Here is a 22,047-nt window from a genome sequence, read left to right on the forward strand (position 1 = left end):
AATAGTTAAGGAGGCCTACTACACATACAAACTTCTTTTATATATAAGTTTATATAAGTTGGCTCAAACTCAACAAAACAACCCTCAATTTAGATTGCGTATAAATACACACTTTTTCAATTCTTGAATAACGTAAAAATCATTATAACAAACGATTCTTCTCCCTCAATCAAAACTGTAACACTCAAAATTCAAATAAGGATCAAAATCTCTCAAAAATCTCTTAAAATCGTCGCAAAAAATGATAGAAGTTTCGAAGCTGAATTCGAAAAGAATTATGAGAAAATGAAATAAGAATACAAAGAAGAAGCAGAGGTTGATGAGGAGGAGGAAAAGGAAGAATTTTGAATTATGCAAAACTTATCAATACAAAAATACCAAAAATTCTTAAACAATACACATAAATATCTTCGTTTTACACCAAAATTTGCTGCAAATACACAAAAATGTTTTCTTTAATGCTGTATTTTTTCTTCTTTTTTTTCTTCTTTCTTTCTTTTTTTTAGTTGAATGAATGTAAGTTCATCATTTTTCAAGTAATTTTGCAGCATTATGCGTTTCTTCTTTTTCTTTGTTTGTTTGTTTTTTTTTTTTTTTGTTAAGAGAGTAAAATAAGAATAAATTTGAGAAAATAAAACAAGAAGAAAAAGATGAATAAAAAAAAAAGAAGAACATGATGATGACGGTAAAAAAGAAGAAGAAGAAATAGTAGAAGATGGGGAGGAGGAAGATGAAGAGTTTTGAATTATGTCAGTACAAAAATACCGAAATTCTTAAATAATACACATAAATATCTTTGTTTTACACCAAGGTTGCGATAATCGGACCGGTCAAAGAACCGGTGAGGTCACTGGTTCAATGGTTCGACCGGAGTTCAACCGGTTTAATTAAATATTAAATAAAATTATTAAAAAATCTAAAAATAATTTTAAATAATAAATTATTATAAATATATAAATTTAATAATTTCTAACTTAATAAAATTTAAAATTTCACATAATAAAGAGCAAAACTTCAAGAAGAAAGCTATGGAGAGTCAGCACCTAAGCATAAATATGTAGCATATACATATAGTATTCTTCCATATATTTTTTGAAACAGAGAAAATTTCATTCAGGATAAAGGAAAGACATCTAACATAGCCAAGTTCTGAACATGGCTTGGGGCATCTTCCAATCCACATGCAATTTGGAGTGGTAAGAGCTAAGGTTGCTAATTCATGAGCTACTCTATTCCCTTCCCTCTTAACATGACTAAATTCCACAAATCTAAAATTTCTAATAAGTGAAATGGGGCTAATTTTTTTTGTTATGGAAGTAGAAGTGGTGATATACCTTAACATTGTAATTTTTGGTGTTTTTCAAAACTGTGGAAGTACAGAAATCGGAGGGTCCGATTTCTGTACCTTAAAATTTTTTTTTACCACAAATCGGACGGTCCGATTTGTGTACCTCCCACAAATCGGACGGTCCGATTTCTGCACCCCTACAAATCGGACGGTCCGATTTCTGCACCTCCCACAAATCGGACAGTCCGATTTCTGCACCTCTACAAATCAGACGGTCCGATTTCTGCACCTCTAATAAATCGGACGGTCCGATTTCTGCTTCTCTAATTAAACGATCCCACACTTGAGTATAACACCCCAACAATCCACATTTTAAAAAAACACCACTACCACTCCAATATTAAAAATAAAAAATTCGTGAAATGGCATCAGTAATAAAAGTTCCAAAACAAGAATTAAAACACCTCTATTTGAGGGCACCCATTACTTCTATATTGTCACTTTCAAGAATCACCTTTGAAAAATAACAGTCTTTTACAAAATTCAACCCCCAAAATGCTGCATATGCTTCTGCTTCATGTGCTTCAAGGGGATAAGGTATTGCTTGGGTTGCTGATGCCTCCATTATGATTCCCATCTCATTCCTAATTACAACACCAACTCCTCCATTAATATCGTATGACTCATTATGTATTCTTCCATACATTAGTCTTTGAAACAAGACTAAAAATGCACAAGCACAAGCATAAAAATCAAAACCATGTAAATAACATGACACTTATGTCTAAATTGTTAATAACGACAACACCAGCAGCAGTTTAAATACAACACCAAGAACAACACAGCAAGATTATTAACAAAAAAATACAGATTATTGTGTAATATAAATTATTAACAATTAATCAATAACACAGTAAAAAGAATAATTATTAACACCATAACAAGAACACAGTAACAGCCAAAAACACAGCAAAGAGAATTGCAACAGCACACCATTCCATACCATAACACAGCAAGAACGACTTTTCAATACACAACACAGCAAGAACATAGCAAAGAGGAGATGACTCACCTACCAGAATCTTCAGTGAGCACGGAAGAGTAGAGGGAGGCGACCACGGCAGAGTAGAGGGGGCTGGAGAAATTGCGGCGAGCACGGCAGAGAAGAGGGATACCTGCGACGAAGGAGAAGGAGGAGCGACCAACCACCAATGGACGACGCACACGAACGGCGGTTGCGGGACGCGGTGGAGGCTGCGATGGTCAAACCCATCGCTGCTATGGCTGCGGGACGCGGTGGCGGTGGGCTGCTCGACTGGTGGTGGTGGGCTGGTGGCTGCAATGGTTCTCAGCTTCTCATTTCTCAGAGAAGAGAGGAGAGATGAGTGGCTGTCGCTTCAATTGAGAATTGGGATTTAGGATTTCACTTCAGCACTTGCCCTTTTTCTTTTTTTTTAATTTTTATACAAAACGGCGACGTTTAGAGGACGCATTTCTGAACCGAAAATCCTCTAAAAAACTGGACGGTTCTACCGATTTACCGGTTAATCGCCGATTCGACCGGTTTTTTGCTAGGCAATTTTTAGGCTTATCCGAACCGGTTTCTGGTTATTTCGGTTGAACCAGCCAGTCCGGTTCGATTTTCAGAACCATGTTTTACACCGAAATTTACTACAAATACACACAAATATTTTCTTTAATGCTGCATTTTTTTCTTCTTCTTTGTTTTTCCTTATTTCTTTCTTTCTTTTAGTTGAATGAATGTAAGTTCATCCTCTTCCAAGTAATTTTGCAGCATTATGTGTTTCTTCTTCTTTTTTGTTTAATTTTTTTTTTGTTTTTATTCTTGTTAAGAGAGTAAAACAAGAAGAAACTTGAGAAGGTAAAACAAAAAGGAAAAGATGAATATATAAGAAAAAAAGAAGAAAAAGATGGTGATGATGATGAAAAAGAAGAAGAAGAAGTAGCAGAAGATGAGGAGGATGAAGAGGAAGAGTTTTGAATTATTCAGAACTTATCAATACAAAAACACCGAAAATTCTTAAACAATACATATAAATATCTTAGTTTTACACCAAAATTTACTGCATATATACAAAAATATATTTTTTAATGCTGCATTTTTTTTTCTTATTTCTTTCTTTCTTTTAGTTAAATGAATGTAGGTTCATTCTCTTTCAAGTAATTTTGTAACATTATGTGTTTCTTCTTCTTTTTTGTTTTTATTCTTGTTAAGAGAGTAAAACAAGAAGAAACTTGAGAAAGTAAAATTAAAAAAAAAAGGAATAAGAAAAAAAAGATGATGATGATGATAAAAAAGAAGTAGCAGAAGATGAAGAGGAGGGAGAAGAAGAATTTTGAATTATGCAGAACTTATCAGTATACATACACCGAAAATTCTTAAACAATACATATAAATATCTTAGTTTTACACCAAAATTTGCTGTAAATACACAAAATTATTTTCTTTAATACAGAACTCCTATATTACATTTAATTCAAACTATTAACAATGAACATCAATTTTCACAAACAGAAACAACATTATTCACCTACAAAATCATAAACTAATAACGAAAATATTAACTAGAATCGAACCACACCTCAACCACTTGATTGGATTCAAAACAATAATCCACTTCGTCTAGTTCAATTGACAATTTAAACTTGAATAATTCATTATCTTCAACAACGGGATAACTGTTTAAAACTGATTTCAGAGCTTGATTTTAAAAACGTAGAGAATGAAGGAAATTGCAAAAAACGAAAAAAGATAACGCAGAGAACGAATGAAGAGAAACACAGAGATCACAGAAATAGAAGAGAACGTAGATAAAAAACGTTGATAAAATTCGAAAACAAAAACGAAATCCTTTCGAAAAAAACAGTTATATATTTGTGCGTTGATTGAAAAGTTAGTTATATAGTGATGCGTGAGGTGAATTAGATTAAAGAGACTTAGGGTGAGTTTGGCTAAATTTTTTAAATAAGTTCTTTTGAAAAAGGAGTTTAAAATATAAGAACTTTTATTAATAATAACTTTTAAATAAGTTATTTTGTGTTTGAAAAATTATTATAGAAGTCTTTGTTTTAAAGTTGTGCATTAAATATGAGTGATAAAATAACTTTTAAAAATAGAAGAAGTCACATTTTTTAACTTCTTCAAAAGTTCTTAAATAACTTTTTAAAAAGTTAAAAGTTTATCTAAAAAATTGTACCAAACACTATTAATGTAACTTTTTATAAGTAAAAAAAAAAAAGTAACTTTTGAAATTTTCCAAACAGACCTTTATATAGACTTGTATAAAAAAATGACTTATATGTGAAGAATATTTGAATTGTGAAGTCGGTAAAAATGATTATTAAACTCATTGGTTACAAATTCAAAACAAAGAATAATTAATATTGAATTATAATTATTTATGTAAAATAAAAATCGAGTTATAATCATCTTGAGTAATGGATAACTGCAACATATTCAAACTTTTGTATGAATACTAAATATAAATCTCTATATAATACATATAATTACTGATTAGTGACAAATTTTTTTATCAAACATGATTTATTTCAGTATATATTTTAAAAATAATTAATCATACTATTTTATACATAAAAAAATTAATTATTCGTATAAAATATATATTAAATTACAAAGTACACATTAAAAATTAATTAAATAATACATATATTTATATATAAATATATAATAATTAATTTTTAGTATGTACATAATATTTTTAAAAATAATTATAATTATCTATTTTTAATATTGTATCTAATTTAATATATAAATAAAAATAAATAGTTATAATTATTCTTATATACACATTAAATATATTTCAGAGGTACATATTTTTTATTTTTGGATAAACTATCGTTTTAAATTTTTTAGATAAGAAAATAATAGTATACTTACTTCTTTTCTTTTCTTTTATTTACCTACCTAGCTATGTCATATATGTCTCACATTTTCCATATCTACATAGATACCTTCAATGTGAATCGAGGATACTTTACTTAACACACTTCCTCCTTTTCTTTTCTTTTCTTTTCCTTTTTTTCCTCTTCGCTTGAGAAATTCAAATTGTCTTTTTTTTTTTCTTCTCTTGAGAAATTCAACTTGTTCCTAGAACTTTAACGTTAATGTGAACCAATAAAGTAGCAGGTGTTCCGTGAAGAACGTAAAACAACATTAATAAGACCAGCAGAGGAAAATTCGCAAAATTGAAAAAGAATCATCTACTTTTTGGATTTATCACATGTATTTGTGTGTATATATGGTTGTCCCTTTCTGTCCTTAATGTGCGTGTCACTATCTTTGATTTATTCAAGTTGATGTAGAAGCTATATTTGAAATTACACGACTCAGTTTCTTCCTAATTCAACCAATTTGATGCATTAGGTTTTCTTTCCCCGCCAACTAAACCACTCTACACTCCACTGTTAGGCCCATTAATTCGAACTTAGTTATTTAATTTATTCATCTTAATTTAAAGATTTTTGTTTTTCAAATATTGTTTAAGTTCTTATAGTCTATATAAATCTTTTTTACAACAAAATTTGAATATATATATATTTCTAACAGATATAGTACAAATAATTTGATATTCTAGTTTTTTCTATATCTTTTAATGTTTTATTTGCCAAATCTCCGTTTATATATGGAAAGATTATTGAAGAATATTAGGCAGTAGTTAGTTGGGGATTATTGGATACGATATTCAGCATATAGCATTTATATTAGAGAGAGAAAGCATGCATGCATTCAAAAAAAACGCCGTATTAATAATATACATTACAACTCAACAAAAATTATTGGAGATAAGTGTTTCAATGAATCGATGCTTGACAAGTTTCCTAATTCATCAACAACCACCATCATGGAATATAGGAATAAGTATGGTAAATGTATATAGTTGAATAAAATTAAGGTGTATGTTATGAATATTGAAAATACTTGATGTTGATGAAAATAAAAATCAGTCGTCGGTATATTTGTATTGGTCACTACAACAAAAAATATTTTTAATCACAAATTTTTAGTGGCATTAATCTAATAGTCATTATATATTTTATTTAATTTATATTTTTATGGTAATTATTTATTTGCTATTATTATTAGAGTTTATCTATCATATGCTTTAAGGATATATGTTAAGACTACAAAATAAAAAACTTTTTATTAAAAATATAAAAAAAATTAAATTTTTAATGCATTTATTTTGTATTTATTAAATAAAAATATTTAAAATTGTTTACTATTGACACTACAGCAAAATCTAATTTTAGCAGCTATTTTAGGAGAGCAGTCAATTAGAATCGCCGTCGTTGTTACTCTAATTTCACATACCAGCAGTTGAGAACAACCCGCCTCTGAAGAACAAATATTAGCTAAATCTTATTACTATATGTTATAATGATAATTATATATTTTTTGCATCAAGTAAAAATATTTTTATTGCAATTGTATAATTGCTACTAGATATTTTTAAAAACAAAGTATAAAATAATTAATGTCTAATTGTCAGTAAATATATTAGTGATTATTTTTTTTCATTAAAAAATAAATAAATAAAGAACTGCTAAAAATAATTTGTCTAATAGTGTGTTTATATATATTATTATTTCACACATTCATTTTTCATAATTAAATTTGAGTTTAGTCCTTTTTAATAATTTAAAAATTAATGGTTCTTTTTCTTGATTTATATCTCTTAGGTCTTTGGTATTAATTAATTTTCCCTAAAGCTTAAGGGATATAGATGGCTCTCGAATTCAAGATAACATGATTAACATCAATAAACAAACTTTATAATTTATATTCTTAAACGATAATTTGGATGAACACGTTAGTTTTTCATTTATCAAACTTCACACGGTTGTAATTTTTGCTTAGCTTTTTGTGCTGCTAATCAAAATACTATCTCAGACTAAATACTTAAAAAATCTAATTAAATGTCAAATAGACCGTGTCATGTTTATGTTAAAATTAGACATTAAAATATAAAATATACCTTAAAAATAAATTAAATTATACATATATTTATATATAATTATATAATAACTGCTTGCTGGATGATTATTTTTAATATGCATATATAGCATTCTTAATATCGAAAATACATTTCTCTCTTGAAATTTTGCTTAATTAGTAAGGTTTAATACAATATACCATAACAAAAATACACATACCAAATGAATATTTAATAATAATAAGATCCTTTTCGTTTATAATTACTTATTGTGTGTTCTAAGTAGCGTGCAAAAGCATTTTTCATACCATAGAAGACGTTTATTTCAGCGCAAATTTTTGGCTTAAGGACAAAATCTGTAATTCACTAGGTGAACGAAAAAGAAGAAAGAAATGAAAATCAGTTTCTTCAAAACAGACAAACAAACAAAAAAAGCATGCAATTGTTAGGTCGATTTTAGGTGAACACCGCAAATCAGTGGAAAACATTCCCAAGAGAATGAGCCAAATCGCAGTAGAGGGCCACACCAACCGGCATTTGAAAATTGGAAACATTATAGAGATAATTGGACTATTATTATATTGAACTTCACTTAATGAAACCTAATTTCATAATTAACAACCACTGCCAGTACCAGCTACGTGTATTTATGTCACCTCAACACAACCATCCACTAAGATATCGAAAGCAACGCCAATCGCGTGAACAGGTTTCAGACTAATCAGGCGTTAGAATTAACCAAAAACTTAGCTAGGTATATATAGTTAGGTATAAATATAATGAAGGGAGCTACTTCTCTATTTCCCTTTATCTAGTAAGAGCTATATAGAGGAAAAGAAACAAAAATATGGATAAGAAAAACGGAACTAATTGAAACATATACGCCATGACATATCTGCTTAATCATGAGTCCATGACAGAACTAGGAAGAGCGATATATAATTATATATATACACAACAGAAGATGATATATATATTATTCATATTTGAAAAATTTTATTCTTATTGAGGAAGAACTAACCCGGATCCATGCTAGACTAGCCAAGTTAGCTCGTGGGAGAAGGAGGACGGTCTTACAATCGGCAATGGATTTGTGGTGGCACTACACCACATCCGGCAGATAGCAGCGGTTATGTATAGGATTAGCAGCGGTTTTTTACTGCTGCCAAACGAATAGCAGCGGTTGATAAATTCGCTGAAAGATAGTATGCGGCTAAACCCTTAGCAGCGGTTATTAGTAACCGCTGGAACAACCGCTATTAAATGGTATTTTGCAGCGGAATTATTTTACAGCGGTTTCATCCGCTGCTAAATCGTCAAAATATGATTTAAGGGAGATTGAAGCGGTTGTCAACCGCTGCAAAATCCCATACGTTTACTAATCCTGTTATGAATATAGCAGCGGAATTAAAACCGCTGCCAAATGTCGAGTAACACTTTTTTTAAAAAAAATACCAGAATTTATAATAGAAAATGACAACTCTTTTGTTTTTTATATGTTCATCCACTCAACTGCATTAATTTATTAAAATAACCAACAACCAATCCAAAAACAACACACGAAACAAAACATAATTAATAAATGCAAAGGTGAATCATTATAACGATAATTTGCATCCATTACTGTAAACTACAAATAAAGTCAACAAAATAAAAAATTACAAATAAATATCTCAAAAGTCATTACGAAAGTAAATAATAAAAGAGTATAAAGATTCCAACACTGATAAGTCAAATCATTAGTGTCCACACATCATCTTGCATGGGATGAGGTTGGTGCACTTCTCAAAGAATCCAAACCCGCAGCTATTTCAGGTGGCAAATTACCTCCTTGTTGCTGGATTATGTATGTCAACAAATCTCCCATTGTCTATATTTTTGCCTTCCCTTCAGCTGCCTCTGTCTCTATTATCTGTCTCTTTGCCTTTTCCTCTGCTGCCTCTGCCTCCATTCTTTGTCTCTTTGCCTTTTTCTCTGCTACTGCTGCCTTGAGTTCTGCTGCCTCTGCCTTGAGTTCTGCTGCTTCTGCCTTGAGTTTCACAATCTCCATTTGATACTCCTCAATCTGTACACCGTAGTCCGACTGCTCTGGAATGTTACGAAAACACCGATTCGGACATGTACCAATACCGAGTCCACGAACTCTTCTTGGGTGCTCCTTTCCAAGCACTTGTGCAAGGGAATCATTCTGTGAAAATTCCTTGCTAGAGGGGTCTTGGCTCTCAACAAATTCAATTGCTTCCTGCAAACATGTGAGGTCCGGATTTACACTAATCTAAATTCAATGATAGTAATTGCAAAAGGAAATTTGAAAAAGTAATGAACATGATTTACCCCAACCAAACGCGCTTCTTCATTCATATACTTTCCATTCTTTTTTTTATGACTCATGGTCCATCCCTCTCCTCTCCCAATAGGCATTTCCAGTCGTTGCTCCTATAACAATCATCAACACACATTTGTATTAAACACAATACTGTATTACCAGAAACACGTCAATATTGTTGAACTGAAGTTAAATTAATTACTTCTTCGTGTCTCTTTCTTGCCATCATTTTAGAACCTCCGGTATGTGTGTATTGTTGCTTTGAACGATTAACGGTATTTTTTCTACACTTCTCCTGCACACAAAACGAAAAAAAATAAATGTTATCGGAATAAATTACGACACTGTTAATGATTCTATAAATCAGCCTTGAGCGTACAACTTCAGGAAACAAAAAAAAATGATAAAGTGATGACCTTTTGGGTAGTAGTTTTTTCACTATCACAATAAATTCAGCATATTTAAAATCGCATACATTGAAATTTCAACTACATATTTGTTACCTGCGTGTCATCGTCCAATCGATATTGAAGAAACTTTTTCCAGTGATTTGCCTCTATTCCTACTGGCTTACGCTTGATATTTTCCTCAAAAGTTAGTTCTTCGTCATAAACCTTATGGAACAAATGATTTCTTGAATTCCTCCAGCAGTTTCCTATTCTTTGTAAAATTTCCCGCTTTATCCACCCTCTTTTATCGTCCTCATAGTGGAAGACTCGCTACAAGTAGTTCAAATCAAAAGACAACATATAATAATTAACCACCTCAAAAAGACATGTATTATCAAAATACATACTTTATGACATCAACAATTCTCTACAACAAAACTCACAGAATTCAACTACAAGAAACCCAACATGCACTATCCTTCTCTATTTTACCAGACTAAAACAAATAAAATAGAAAACCAATTATGTATCCACCTACTAACGGAGAGTTGCTGCATAAAAAAACAGCATCCCCATAGAAAGAAAACAATGAAATAATCTCTCAAGAAAAAATTAAAACCACATAATCGTTCAAAATTTCAAAGTTAGAACGGTAACATAATCAACTTGTGCGGATGTGTTCCAATTTTAATTTTGAAAGGCATTTTCATCTAACCGAAAATCATAAATAATAGCTAGTCACTCTCTAATTAATAGCAATAGGAGCAGCTTTAACATTCTCATGAGATTAATAAGTTTCTTCATTATTGTTGTTATTATTATTACTACAATTATTAGTTACATTGCTATACACGAAGGATCAGATTAATTGGGGATTAAGCTGTATAATTTTAAAAGTAAAAAAAAAAAACTAAAAATAGAATCACAACAAACCAAAAATACCCTTGTGTTAGTTTTACTTCAATTCCACCTGATTAGGCCACTTCCCATGTGAACAGAAACCTAAACTAGAAACACCATTCACATTCATGAATCTGATGCCATAATCCAAATAGCCAAACAACAATAATAATTCACCCTATATAGTACCCCATCCTCAGATCTTTTCACAATTGTCTATTCTCTCACACTATTCTAGCACCTCATCTATATCCCTCTCTGTATGTACTTGTGGACGCTGTTTTTGTAATTATCACACATTCAAAAAGCACGAGTTATATGATTCCTTTTCTCTATCCCAAATTATCTGTTACACTTTTACTAAAAAAATGAAGAAAGCAGAATTCTCAAATTCAAAATACATGAAATTCCTTCTCAAATTCAAGCTAAAACAAACATATTCACATTTGATTAATCATATAAAAAAACAAAATTAAAAAATTAAAAAATTAAAAAAAACAAGAAGAACATAAGAAACGAAGTCTGCAGAACACAAGGCCAGAACCAAAAGTGAATAGTTGAAAACAATGCTAGAAAGTATAAACCCAGAACTTACCCGGCAGCGACGGTGAGTGAGCAGCGACGGTGAATGCCCGCGACGGTGCGTGCCCGCGACGGTGACTGGCCCGCGACGATCAGATACAGTGAGGAAGAGAAGAATGGCGGCGGCTGGGGGAGCTGACAGTGGCTAGTAGGGCGTTGCCTCAGGGCTAATGTTGGCGGTGGCTGTTCTCCCCTAGGTTAAGCAAACTAGGGATTTAGTTTACTATGTGAGAGTGATGAGACATACGGAAGAGAGGGTCCGGTGTATTAGGGGTGGGGTTTTCTATTTTTTTGAGAACCGGTTTTTTGATAAACCTGACCGGTTCAGTCGGTTCACCTAATTATCTTATATTATTATTGTATAATATAATCATTTTAAATTTATTTTTGTGATAAAATTGTTTGAAAAAATTTTGATGAATTTCATAAATTTTTTGGAAATTATTTTATATTTACTAACTATTTTTCATCTTTTTGATATACATTTCAGACTATTTTTTTGGTATCATTGACCTATAAACATAAGGTGCGTAATTATTTATGTGTTCTATTTGTATTATTTGGAGTATTTTAGAGTTATTACTTCCCTTTTTTTTTTGTCATAATACTATTTTCGATGTGTGTTCTAATTATTTATCTCAAAAAAAAATTAATGGTTTGTTTACATCAATTTCTATCACCCTAATATTAGTACCAAACTATGGTATGTTCATGTTCATGTACAATGTACAGGATAATTAATAAAAAATAATTAAAAAATTTATTAAAAGAGTTTAAACACAAATTATTATTATATTTAATATTATAAAAATCTTCAAACACATTCAAAGTAACAATATATGAATATTTCGTAATTTATCTACTAAATGCGGTAGGATTGAAAAAAATGAAATAATATTTTTATAATTATATTTAAATATAACTAAAACATTAAAAATAAATACACAACACTACAAAAAATCTACGGTAAAATATAAACTATAATAGTTACTTAAATTAAAGGGGAACATGCATGTCACGAATTATAAAAAAGTTATATATGAAAAATAAAAATAAATTGTCAAGTAAAAAATAAAATAATGAGAAGATTTAAGATAAGTCAAATAAGGTAAAATAAATACTGTGTAAAGTAAATAAAAAATGTATTGTAATAAAAGATTAATATAACTAATTAATATAATACATAAAGGAGAAAAAATTACATACGATATCATTGAAAAAATTTATAGAAACTTTTTTCCAAGAACAAACTAGTAATCAGCTTTTATTAAAATATTCTAAAAATGTATTTAACAAAAATAGTTCTATTAATCAAATTTTTAAAAGAGACCATCGAGTTATGCACGCACCGAATTATACTATGTATGTCAACACAGAGTGGTGTGGTAATAGTGTGTCATTTTTATTTCAGTAATTTATTCTTTTATTTGTTTTATGCTTAAAATATTAAAAAGATGCTAAAATAATACTACAAACTAGGGAGTACTTTTGAACTTAGTTAAAATTAAAGTTGAGTACCTTAATTGGTTGTAGATATGGACAGACCTTCGAATAGTTGTCCCTAATGATGTTGTCGGCTTACAATTTCTCATGAGGCTTATTTTTTTTCTTTTAAAACATATTTATCCATCATAAGTCACCAAAATGAAATTATTAACAAATATATGAAATTATATATTATCCAAATAATTAGGTTTAAAATTGTAAAAATTTAAATTAAATTTATTTAAAATTTAAACATTTAAATAATAACTATTTATATGTTACATAACTTGAGTAAAATATGTTATTATTAATAAAAATTTGAGAGACTAATTTAAATAAATATATATATACATATACGTATTAGCAATTTAAAATATTATTTAAATATATGAGCCAAATATTCGAATGACAACTTTAAAGTAAAAGATTAAAGTTTAACTAGAATATAAATTCTATTTAATTCAAATTATATTTTATTAGATCAAAACAATTTGAAAACTAAATTTAAAATAGCACGTTACAAATCAAGCATTTGCATAAAATTAAATTACGTGAAAAAGTTTAAACCAAATCAATATTATCCAAATCGTTTAAAATTATATCATTCTTATATTTTGAATAAGTTCAAAATGTACTACAAAATATATCTAAATTGGCGTACATTTCATCGTCGTTGTATACATGTAATTATGTACGTTTTTTGGTGTACAATAGATATGGACAAAACCTGGATTCTTAAGCCACGAGATAGCATAGAATATAAACGAGGACTTAATAAGTTCCTAGACTTTGCATTTGTGAATGCATCGTCGGATAACATGATAAAATGTCCATGCCCTCAATGTGGGTTTCAATTTATGCAAACAAGAGAGGATGCATACGACCACCTGTTGATAAAGCCTTTTCCTCCTGGATATACTTTGTGGTTGCGTCATGGTGAAAAACCAGCTGATGAGAGATCTACTTGCACACCGATACTTGAGAAAGTTACAACCGATGAAAATCCATATCTTCAAATGGTGCAAGAGGCATTTAACTTCACAATGCCTCCTGGAGGTGAGGAGACCACAACAGGGGATCCTGTAGAAGACGATGATCTGGAGTTGCCGTACTTGTACGATGGTCGAAGTCACGAGGCACAGAATTTTCACGATCTTCTTGCGGATGGAGCAGAGGAATTATATCTCGGCTGCTCGAAATACTCAAAGTTGTCTTTTTTGGTGAAACTTTATCACATTAAGTGTATGTGCGGGGTGAGTGACAAGACCATGTCGATGATCTTGGACTTATTGCGGGATGCATTCGAGCAAGCCAAACTCCCATCCACTTTCTATGAAGCGAAGAAAACTATACGAAAGTTGGGGTTGAATATAAAAAGGTTGATGCATGCCCAAATGATTGCATGTTGTATTAGGGTGATGATGAAGACGCGACCAAATGCAAACAGTGTGGGACTTCACGATGGAAGCAAAAAACGCGAAAGGGTTCCGTTACGAAAATCAAAATACCGGTCAGGAAGAACGGAAAGCCTCTCCCAGCAAAAACTCTCCGTTACTTTCCTCTTATACCACGACTGCAACGGTTATTCATGTGTAGCAAGACTTCAACTGACATGGTATGGCATAAAGAGTCTGACAATAATGATGGGTACTTGAGGCATCCAAGGGACGCTGAAGCATGGAAAGAATTTGATGCAAAGTATCCATATTTTTCCAACGATCTGCGCAATGTTCGTTTAGCTTTAGCTAGTGACGGATTTAATCCTTTTAGCAATATGAGTACGAAGTATTCCATTTGGCCAGTGATTCTTATTCTGTACAATCTTCCTCCATGGCTTTGCATGAAACAAACTTCTTTTATCTTATCTATGATTATTCCCGGTCCTAAAATGCCGGGTAATGACATAGATGTATATTTGGAGCCCTTGGTGGATGAGTTGAAGCAATTGTGGGATGGTGTTGAAACTTATGATGCTAATAAGAGGACCACTTTCAAGATGCGTGCGGCGCTAATGCGGACTATTAGCGATTTTCCGGGGTTGGAAAATTTATCTGGATGGAACACGTACAGTGGGTTAGCATGTCCGAACTGTAATGTGGACGCTAAGCCTCAGCGACTAACATTCAGTCGAAAATGGTGTTACATGGGATATCGCCGCTTCTTGCTTCGGAGCCATAAGTATAGACTAGACCGTAGTCGATTTGACGGACAAGCTGAAAGCAGGGATCCACCGAAGAAGTATTCTGGAACAGATGTCTTAAGACAGCAGTGTAACATGCATGTAACGTTTGGGAAGAACTCAACTCTGACAGCTAAAAGAAGACGCATTAGTGAAGATACAGATCAAGATGACTCGTATTGGAAAAAGAGGAGTGTGTTCTTTGATCTTCCGTACTGGAAGGATCACATGTTGCGTCATAACCTTGACGTGATGCACATAGAGAAAAACATTTGTGACAATGTGGTCTTCACTATTTTAAACGATAGCGTCAAATCAAAAGATAATCTTAAAGCTCGCAAAGATTTACAAAGCATGGGCATAAGGCCTGAATTGTGGCCGGACGAAGGTGGTAAATATCATTCAGCAATCTTCACAATGTCGAATCCACAGAAGGATGTATTTCTGAAGACTCTACAGAACGTGGTCTTTCCAGATGGTTACTCGAGTAATATTGCTCGTTGTGTTGACATCCGGCAGCGCAAGTTGTATGGGTTGAAGAATCACGACTGCCACATTCTAATGGAACAATTACTTCCAATATTGGTGAAGAATGCATTGCCAAGTCCGGTATCGAATGTGATTGCAAATCTGTCCTCATTTTTCCAAGAACTCTGTGGAAAAGCTATAAATCCTATGCAGCTTGGTTCCCTTCAGAATCATGTTGTGCAAACTCTGTGTCAGATGGAAATGATATTTCCTCCATCCTTCTTCACTGTCATGGTTCACCTTACGGTGCACCTCGTTGATGAACTAAAACTTGGTGGCCCGGTACATTATCGGTGGATGTATCCAATAGAAAGGTTAGCGTGCTAATAAACTCATTTAAGAATCCTTTTTCCAATTTTCTTACGTGTATACTAAACGTTATGTCGGATTCATGTAAAAGGTACTTGGGACGATTGAAGCAATACGTGCGTAACAGGGCACAAGCTGAAGGCTCAATTGTGGAGGGCTATTTATCCGAGGAGATTTTGACATTCTGCTCCAGATATTTGGATAATACTGAGACTAGAATCAACCGTCCAGCGTGAGTTGACGATCGACCTGTTGAGATAACAAACAATGCAGGATGTACTATGTTCCCTGAAATTGGAAAAGCTTCGGGGGCTGTATCACATTTTGCACTAACCCCAATGGAAAGAGATCAGGCACATCGTCATGTGCTAGTCAATTGCGAGGCCGTCGCTCCATTTATTGAGTAAGTATGCACATGTAATCATTAAGCACGATTATAACCAATTTCAAATACTCAGTCGTTGGAATAATTTCTTGTTATGTCATGAAGTAAATTTAGGTCAGAAACCAAGCGAAAGTTACGGGATCAAACAAGGTCGCACTTTAAGATAGACCGTGTTGTGCATGCAGAATTTTCAAGTCGGTTCAAGCGTGAGGTTCGCTGAAATTTAAGCTGACCAACTTATTTCTGTCCTAGAATTATTTCTTGTAAATTTCAATTTTTAATACGAACAAACTCTAATTTATGGTGCTAGGTTCCAATAGATAGTACCGTACATTCGAAAGAAATGAAGTTGCTGGCATGTGGTGCCATGCTTCAGGCAAGACGGTTTGGGTCATACAACGTCAATGGGTACAAGTTTAGGACTATCACAAAGGAAGATGGGCTGAAAACACAAAATAGTGGAGTTTATGTCTCATCCAATACAAGAAGTTATGCCAGCATGTGTGACAACAGAGTGGCTGTTGGTAGTGTTCCATATTATGGAAAAATTGTGGACATCATCGAACTGAACTACAGCTGCCATTTCACAGTGGTTTTGTTCAAATGTATTTGGGCTGATACAACTACGAGCAGAGGAATCAAAGAAGACCATCTGAGCCTTATCAGCATTAATTTCGCTCGTCCAATTCACACCGGTGATCGAGAAGAGGATGAACTGTACATATTGGCATCAGAAGCTCAGCTCGTGTACTATGTACGTGATGAAGTAGATCAAGAATGGAGTGTAGTGGTTCATGTAAAACCACGAGACTTGTATGACATGGGAGGAGAGAATGAGGATGTTGAAGCTGCTTTTTCTCCTCAGCCCGGGTTGAACATGTCAGCATCAGGTGACATCAGTGATTTACAGTTGACAAGAGATGATGATATAGAAGACCCAGTAGCAGATGGTTCTGATAACATAGATTATGTGCCATAGTGAAAATAAGGCAAAACATGTGCATCATTTTCATAGTATATGTGTGTGTTAGATAAGTTTAACAGTGTTTATGATGTGCGCAGTTTGCTGGTTACATTACTATCTGTGTTTTCGTATTTGAATTAAGTTTTCATTTCAAGTTGATTTTCATGAATGCCATCAGTTCCTCATCATCATTGTTATTGTTCTTAACATCCAATAAAGAAAATTATGACATCGAGTAAATTATCTTGAATTACAATATTGTTATCATTGACAAGTATAGTTAATATAAAAAGGTGTTGTAACAAGAGAAATGAAAACGGAGGATTTCTCATCATGCTGTGCAGGCACAACGTTCGCTAACAAAATGGCTATGGCCTCTCCATTCTCTTCATTGGAACATGCAATTACGGTTGCCAGAGACATATGGTCCCGTAAGTTGAATGTTAGGTCTTGGTTGGAGGCTTTATCAGGTCGATCTTGTTCTAATGAATACTTGGAAACGGCGAACGAAGCAACTGTGCAGGTATGTTCATTAGCCGTACTCTTAAACACTTGCGTTCAACATTATTTGAAAAATAAGAATTTTAAGTTGCTATATACTTATGACATTTAACCAGTGATAGTTGTTCCATTAATGCTAAAATTTGTAGGAACTTCATGAATGTGGATCAAGGTACGAGGAGAAATTTGGCTATGTTTTTGTGACATTTGTAGCTGGTAGGACATCTGAAGACATACTTGCTGAATTAAAGGTTGGTAATAAATTTCTAGCACAGTAAGTGAATTACAGAAACACGATATGTTTTACAAAATAGACCATCAACTATACATTTTATTATGGTGCAGATGCGCTTTAATAACTCGCATGGTGTTGAGTTGGAGATTGCTTCAAAAGAGGAATTCAAGTATATAGAACGTGCTATTAGAGAGCTTCTTTCCAAGAAATCTGTCCAAACTACTGAAGAAGGAGACGGTAATATTTAATTTTGCATTTGTTAATTTTGAAAGTCCTCTTCCCATATTTCCGAAAATTTCTTTCCTTAATAACTAGAATGACTTGGAAGTTATCATTATCTTTTAACTAGTGCTATATGTTGTTGGTTGCATGTTCATATATTCAGTGTCAGCGGAATATTCAGGCGAAATAGTTGCTGACACTCTAGATGGAGCAGGCACTAATTCAGAAGATGATTTAGATGCTATCTCCTCCGGTGGATATGACATCTCCAGGGATGTTGAGCTTAATAGGGTTCCAGAAGAAGACAATGAAACTTTAAACACCCAACACAGAGAAGATGCAGTACATGCTACAAAAAGGGGTTTCGATCTGAACAAGATGCCATGGTTTGGAGATGACTTATCAGATCCGTTATCACGTCACTGCAGTGCTTTTTTGACAGAGTATTTCTGGCCAGGTCAATACGATGTTGATGATAAATTTTGACTCAAAACTTGTTTGTCTACATTAGTAATTCTGATTTTTTTTCCATTGAACTTTGTCTTGACTTAGTGAATTCGGACGTTTACTTGATTTTTATGTTACCAGTTATGGTTAAATACAAACTCAAAATGGCTGATACTACAAGAGAAAACATGATTCGTAAATTCGACTTTAGTTATTCATGTATAATTTTTTTTTAACTAATGAATTCTTTTTTATGTAACACAAGATTGAAAATCTATTTAATGCATTAATTAAGTTGCAGTATTTGAACCTTATCTTTTCATTAAAAAAAATAATGAGGATTAGAACAGTTATAAGAAGGCAATAATGTTTATACAAAAAAAATTCAAGTATTAAAAAATATTGCAGCGGTTGGGAAAAATCGCTGCAAAACGAGTATCAATGTTTTCAACAACTGGACATTTAGCAGGGGTTACAGAAAAATCGCTGCAAAATGAGATTATTTAGCAGCGTCCCCTAAAACCGCCACAAAAACCGCTGCAAAACGGGTACATCTTGCAGCGGTTACCGTAAAATCGCTGCAAAATAAGCTCATTTGGTAGCGTCCCCTAAAACCGCTACAAGAACCGCTGGCAAAATCTATTTAGCAGCGATTTTATAAAACTGCTGCTAAATAACCGCCGCTATCTGCTGGTTTTCTTGTAGTGTGGGTACTTACATAAAAAACTTCGGTTCTCAAGTTAATAATAATCTAAAAAGTATAATATTTATGGTTAGATACCATATTTTGAGTATATGTTAAACTTTTTATTTATTAATAATATTATTTTTAAATTTTTAGTTTAATTTATATTATATATATTGATATGGCCACCTTTAATACGAGTTATAACTCGGCATTATAGCCGTTGTCACTAAGAACTATAACTGTCGCCCGTTATAAGCTCGGCCTTTCATGAGGCATAACTCGGTCAGATTAATACTCCTATCATAACTGACATCAAAACGACATAATAAAGTCGGTTACAAATCAATTCGAGAACCGACGATTATGGTCGAGAAGGTAACGGATGAAGAATTCATCATATAAAGGGAGGTAAAACATTTTTTTGGATGAAGTTGAAATAAGACAATACACTGACTTAAACTTTGGAGTGCTTTTGCAGGTACACTCCTCCCCTCTTCCTTATTTGCTCACGCTGTGACGAGAAGAAAAGCTCGGAATCGAGTGTTGGACGCTCAGGCCCTAAGGTTATAGCTTTGCCATCACCAAGTTGCGGAGGCCGACCTATTTCACAGACAAGATCAATTGGCGTCCACTGTGGGGCTCGAGGAAATCCATTCTTTCTTTTGGTCCCATCACCCTCACTTACACCTATGGCTGACGTACTACCCCCTTCCATTTCCGAGCTTATGCGGATGGTAACCGAGCTACAACAAGCCAACCAACGAATGGCCGATGAAAATCACATAATGGCTGCTCAAATCGCTGAACTGAACCATGCTCGGATAGAAAATAATGACACTCATCACCGGTAATTAGAGGATAATGAGCATCATTCCGAACACACTCACATCTCGAAGACCCTCCGAGCTGAGGGAGCTCAGCCTGAAGAAGAAAATGAAGAGTCTGACGACTCGTAGGACCCTTCACGCCAGAAGTGATGAACTTCGAGCTACCAAAAAGATTCACTCTCCCGCTGACCCTCATGCCCTATGATGGGATCGGAGACCCGAAGAAGTTTCTCGAAAAATTCCGATCAATAATGATCGTTAACGGTGCATTAGATACTGTTTTGTGCCGTTGTTTTCCGAATTATTTAGATGGTCCTGCACTTGATTGGTTGTGTGCTTTGCCTGCAGGTTCCATTTCACGACTTTAGCAACTGGCCAAACTATTTGAAGAGCATTTCGCCGGATCCACAATTTATTTGCATGACTCGGATTATCTTAATACAATCAAGCAAGGACAAAATGAGAGCCTGAAGGATTACATGACTCGTTTTATGAAGATCGCCATAAGCATACCAGACCTTCACCCCGAGGTCCATCTCCACGCAATCAAAAGTGGACTCCGACCAGGAAAATTCCAAGAAACCATTGCGGTAGCCAAGCCAAAGACTCTTGCTGAGTTCCACGAAAAAGCCAAAGGCCAAATCGATATCGAGAAACTCAGACAAGCTCGGAAGTCAAACAAAACGAACTACAGAGATGAACATAAGTCGCCGAGCAGTAAGCAAAGTTTTAAACTAACCCCTCGGTTTGATTCTTATACGCAGTTCAACACTAAGCGAGAGGACATAATAAAGGAAATCCTGAATTCAAAATTGATCAAGCCACTGAGAAAGGCTGGTACCTACCAAGATACTAAAAACGCAAATAAATCTAAATATTGCGCATTCCACCAAAAGCACGGCCACACTACTGATGACTGTGTGGTGGCCAAAGACCTTCTGGAAAGACTAGCTCGGCAAAGCCACCTTGACAAGTATATTGGAGGTCACATCCAAAAACGTACAACGACGTCTACAACCAATGAATTACCCGAACAACAACACCGGGGAAAAGAAAAGGTAACATCGAGCAATTATGAAAAGCCTTGAGGAGTAATTAATTATATTTTAGGAGGATACGCCAATGGAGGCTCCTCAAGCTCGGCGAGAAAAAAGATCATTCCGAGTAATATGTTTGTTAGAAGGTCCGCAAAGCGAAGCCGAAGCACTAACACAACTCCCACAAGTCACATTTACACAAGCAGATTTCAATTCTACCATACAGAACCTGGATGATCCCGTGGTTATTACTCTTCAGTTGGGCGACCTACTGGTCAAGAAAGTACTTCTAGATCCTGGAAGCAGCGCCGACGTCCTGTTCTACTCAACGTTTCAAAAAATGAAGCTCAGTAACAACATTCTCCAATCAACAGGGGGAGATCTTGTCAGTCTCTCAGGCAAACGAGTTCCAATAATAGGGTCAGTGTGGTTACAAACCACACTGGGTGAGCATCCTCTTTCAAAAATATGTGATATTCAGTATCTAGTAGTAGACTACTTCAGTCCATATAATCTTATCATTGGCCGTCTATGATGCACGGACACGGGACACGACACGACACGGGACACACCGACACGCGAATTTTAAAATCTTACATGACACGGAGACACGCATATATATAAAATATAAAGTATTTTTTAGATAAATTATAATAATATTTTGATATTTTATTGATATTAAAACATAAATTAAAATTTTTAATTATTTTTAATGTCTTATTTTAATTATATCAAGTATTTAAAATATTTTTTGTTTTAATAAATAATAATATATACTAT

General features: G+C 33.3%; 2 protein-coding genes across 2 annotated transcripts; both read left to right on the plus strand.

The window, feature by feature from the left end:
* Positions 1 to 13,661: 13,661 nt before the first annotated feature.
* On the plus strand, positions 13,662 to 17,325 carry LOC112757675 (uncharacterized). The gene is made up of 5 exons (XM_025806230.1): positions 13,662 to 14,455; positions 14,542 to 15,966; positions 16,053 to 16,193; positions 16,461 to 16,557; positions 16,657 to 17,325. The coding sequence occupies exons 1-5, from the start codon at positions 13,662 to 13,664 to the stop codon at positions 17,323 to 17,325; spliced, it is 3,126 nt and encodes a 1,041-aa protein (XP_025662015.1).
* A 4,027-nt stretch (positions 17,326 to 21,352) lies between these two features.
* Positions 21,353 to 21,802, plus strand: LOC140180276 (uncharacterized). Its single transcript, XM_072220733.1, has one exon. It carries the CDS (start codon positions 21,353 to 21,355, stop codon positions 21,800 to 21,802), a length of 450 nt encoding a protein of 149 aa, XP_072076834.1.
* Positions 21,803 to 22,047: the final 245 nt, after the last annotated feature.

Source organism: Arachis hypogaea, chromosome 16, assembly GCF_003086295.3.
Source record: "Arachis hypogaea cultivar Tifrunner chromosome 16, arahy.Tifrunner.gnm2.J5K5, whole genome shotgun sequence".
Classification (NCBI taxonomy): Eukaryota; Viridiplantae; Streptophyta; class Magnoliopsida; order Fabales; family Fabaceae; genus Arachis; species Arachis hypogaea.

What these genes read in the sequence shown, in the direction of transcription:
- LOC140180276 (XM_072220733.1), top strand. Translation starts at nt 21,353, where the DNA reads ATGGAGGCTCCTCAAGCTCGGCGAGAAAAAAGATCATTCCGAGTAATA.
- LOC112757675 (XM_025806230.1), top strand. Translation starts at nt 13,662, where the DNA reads ATGGACAAAACCTGGATTCTTAAGCCACGAGATAGCATAGAATATAAA. An exon ending in TTACGAAAATCAAAATACCG is followed by an intron (nt 14,456 to 14,541) that starts GTCAGGAAGAAC and finishes ATTCATGTGTAG; the next exon opens with CAAGACTTCAACTGACATGG. An exon ending in TGGATGTATCCAATAGAAAG is followed by an intron (nt 15,967 to 16,052) that starts GTTAGCGTGCTA and finishes TTCATGTAAAAG; the next exon opens with GTACTTGGGACGATTGAAGC.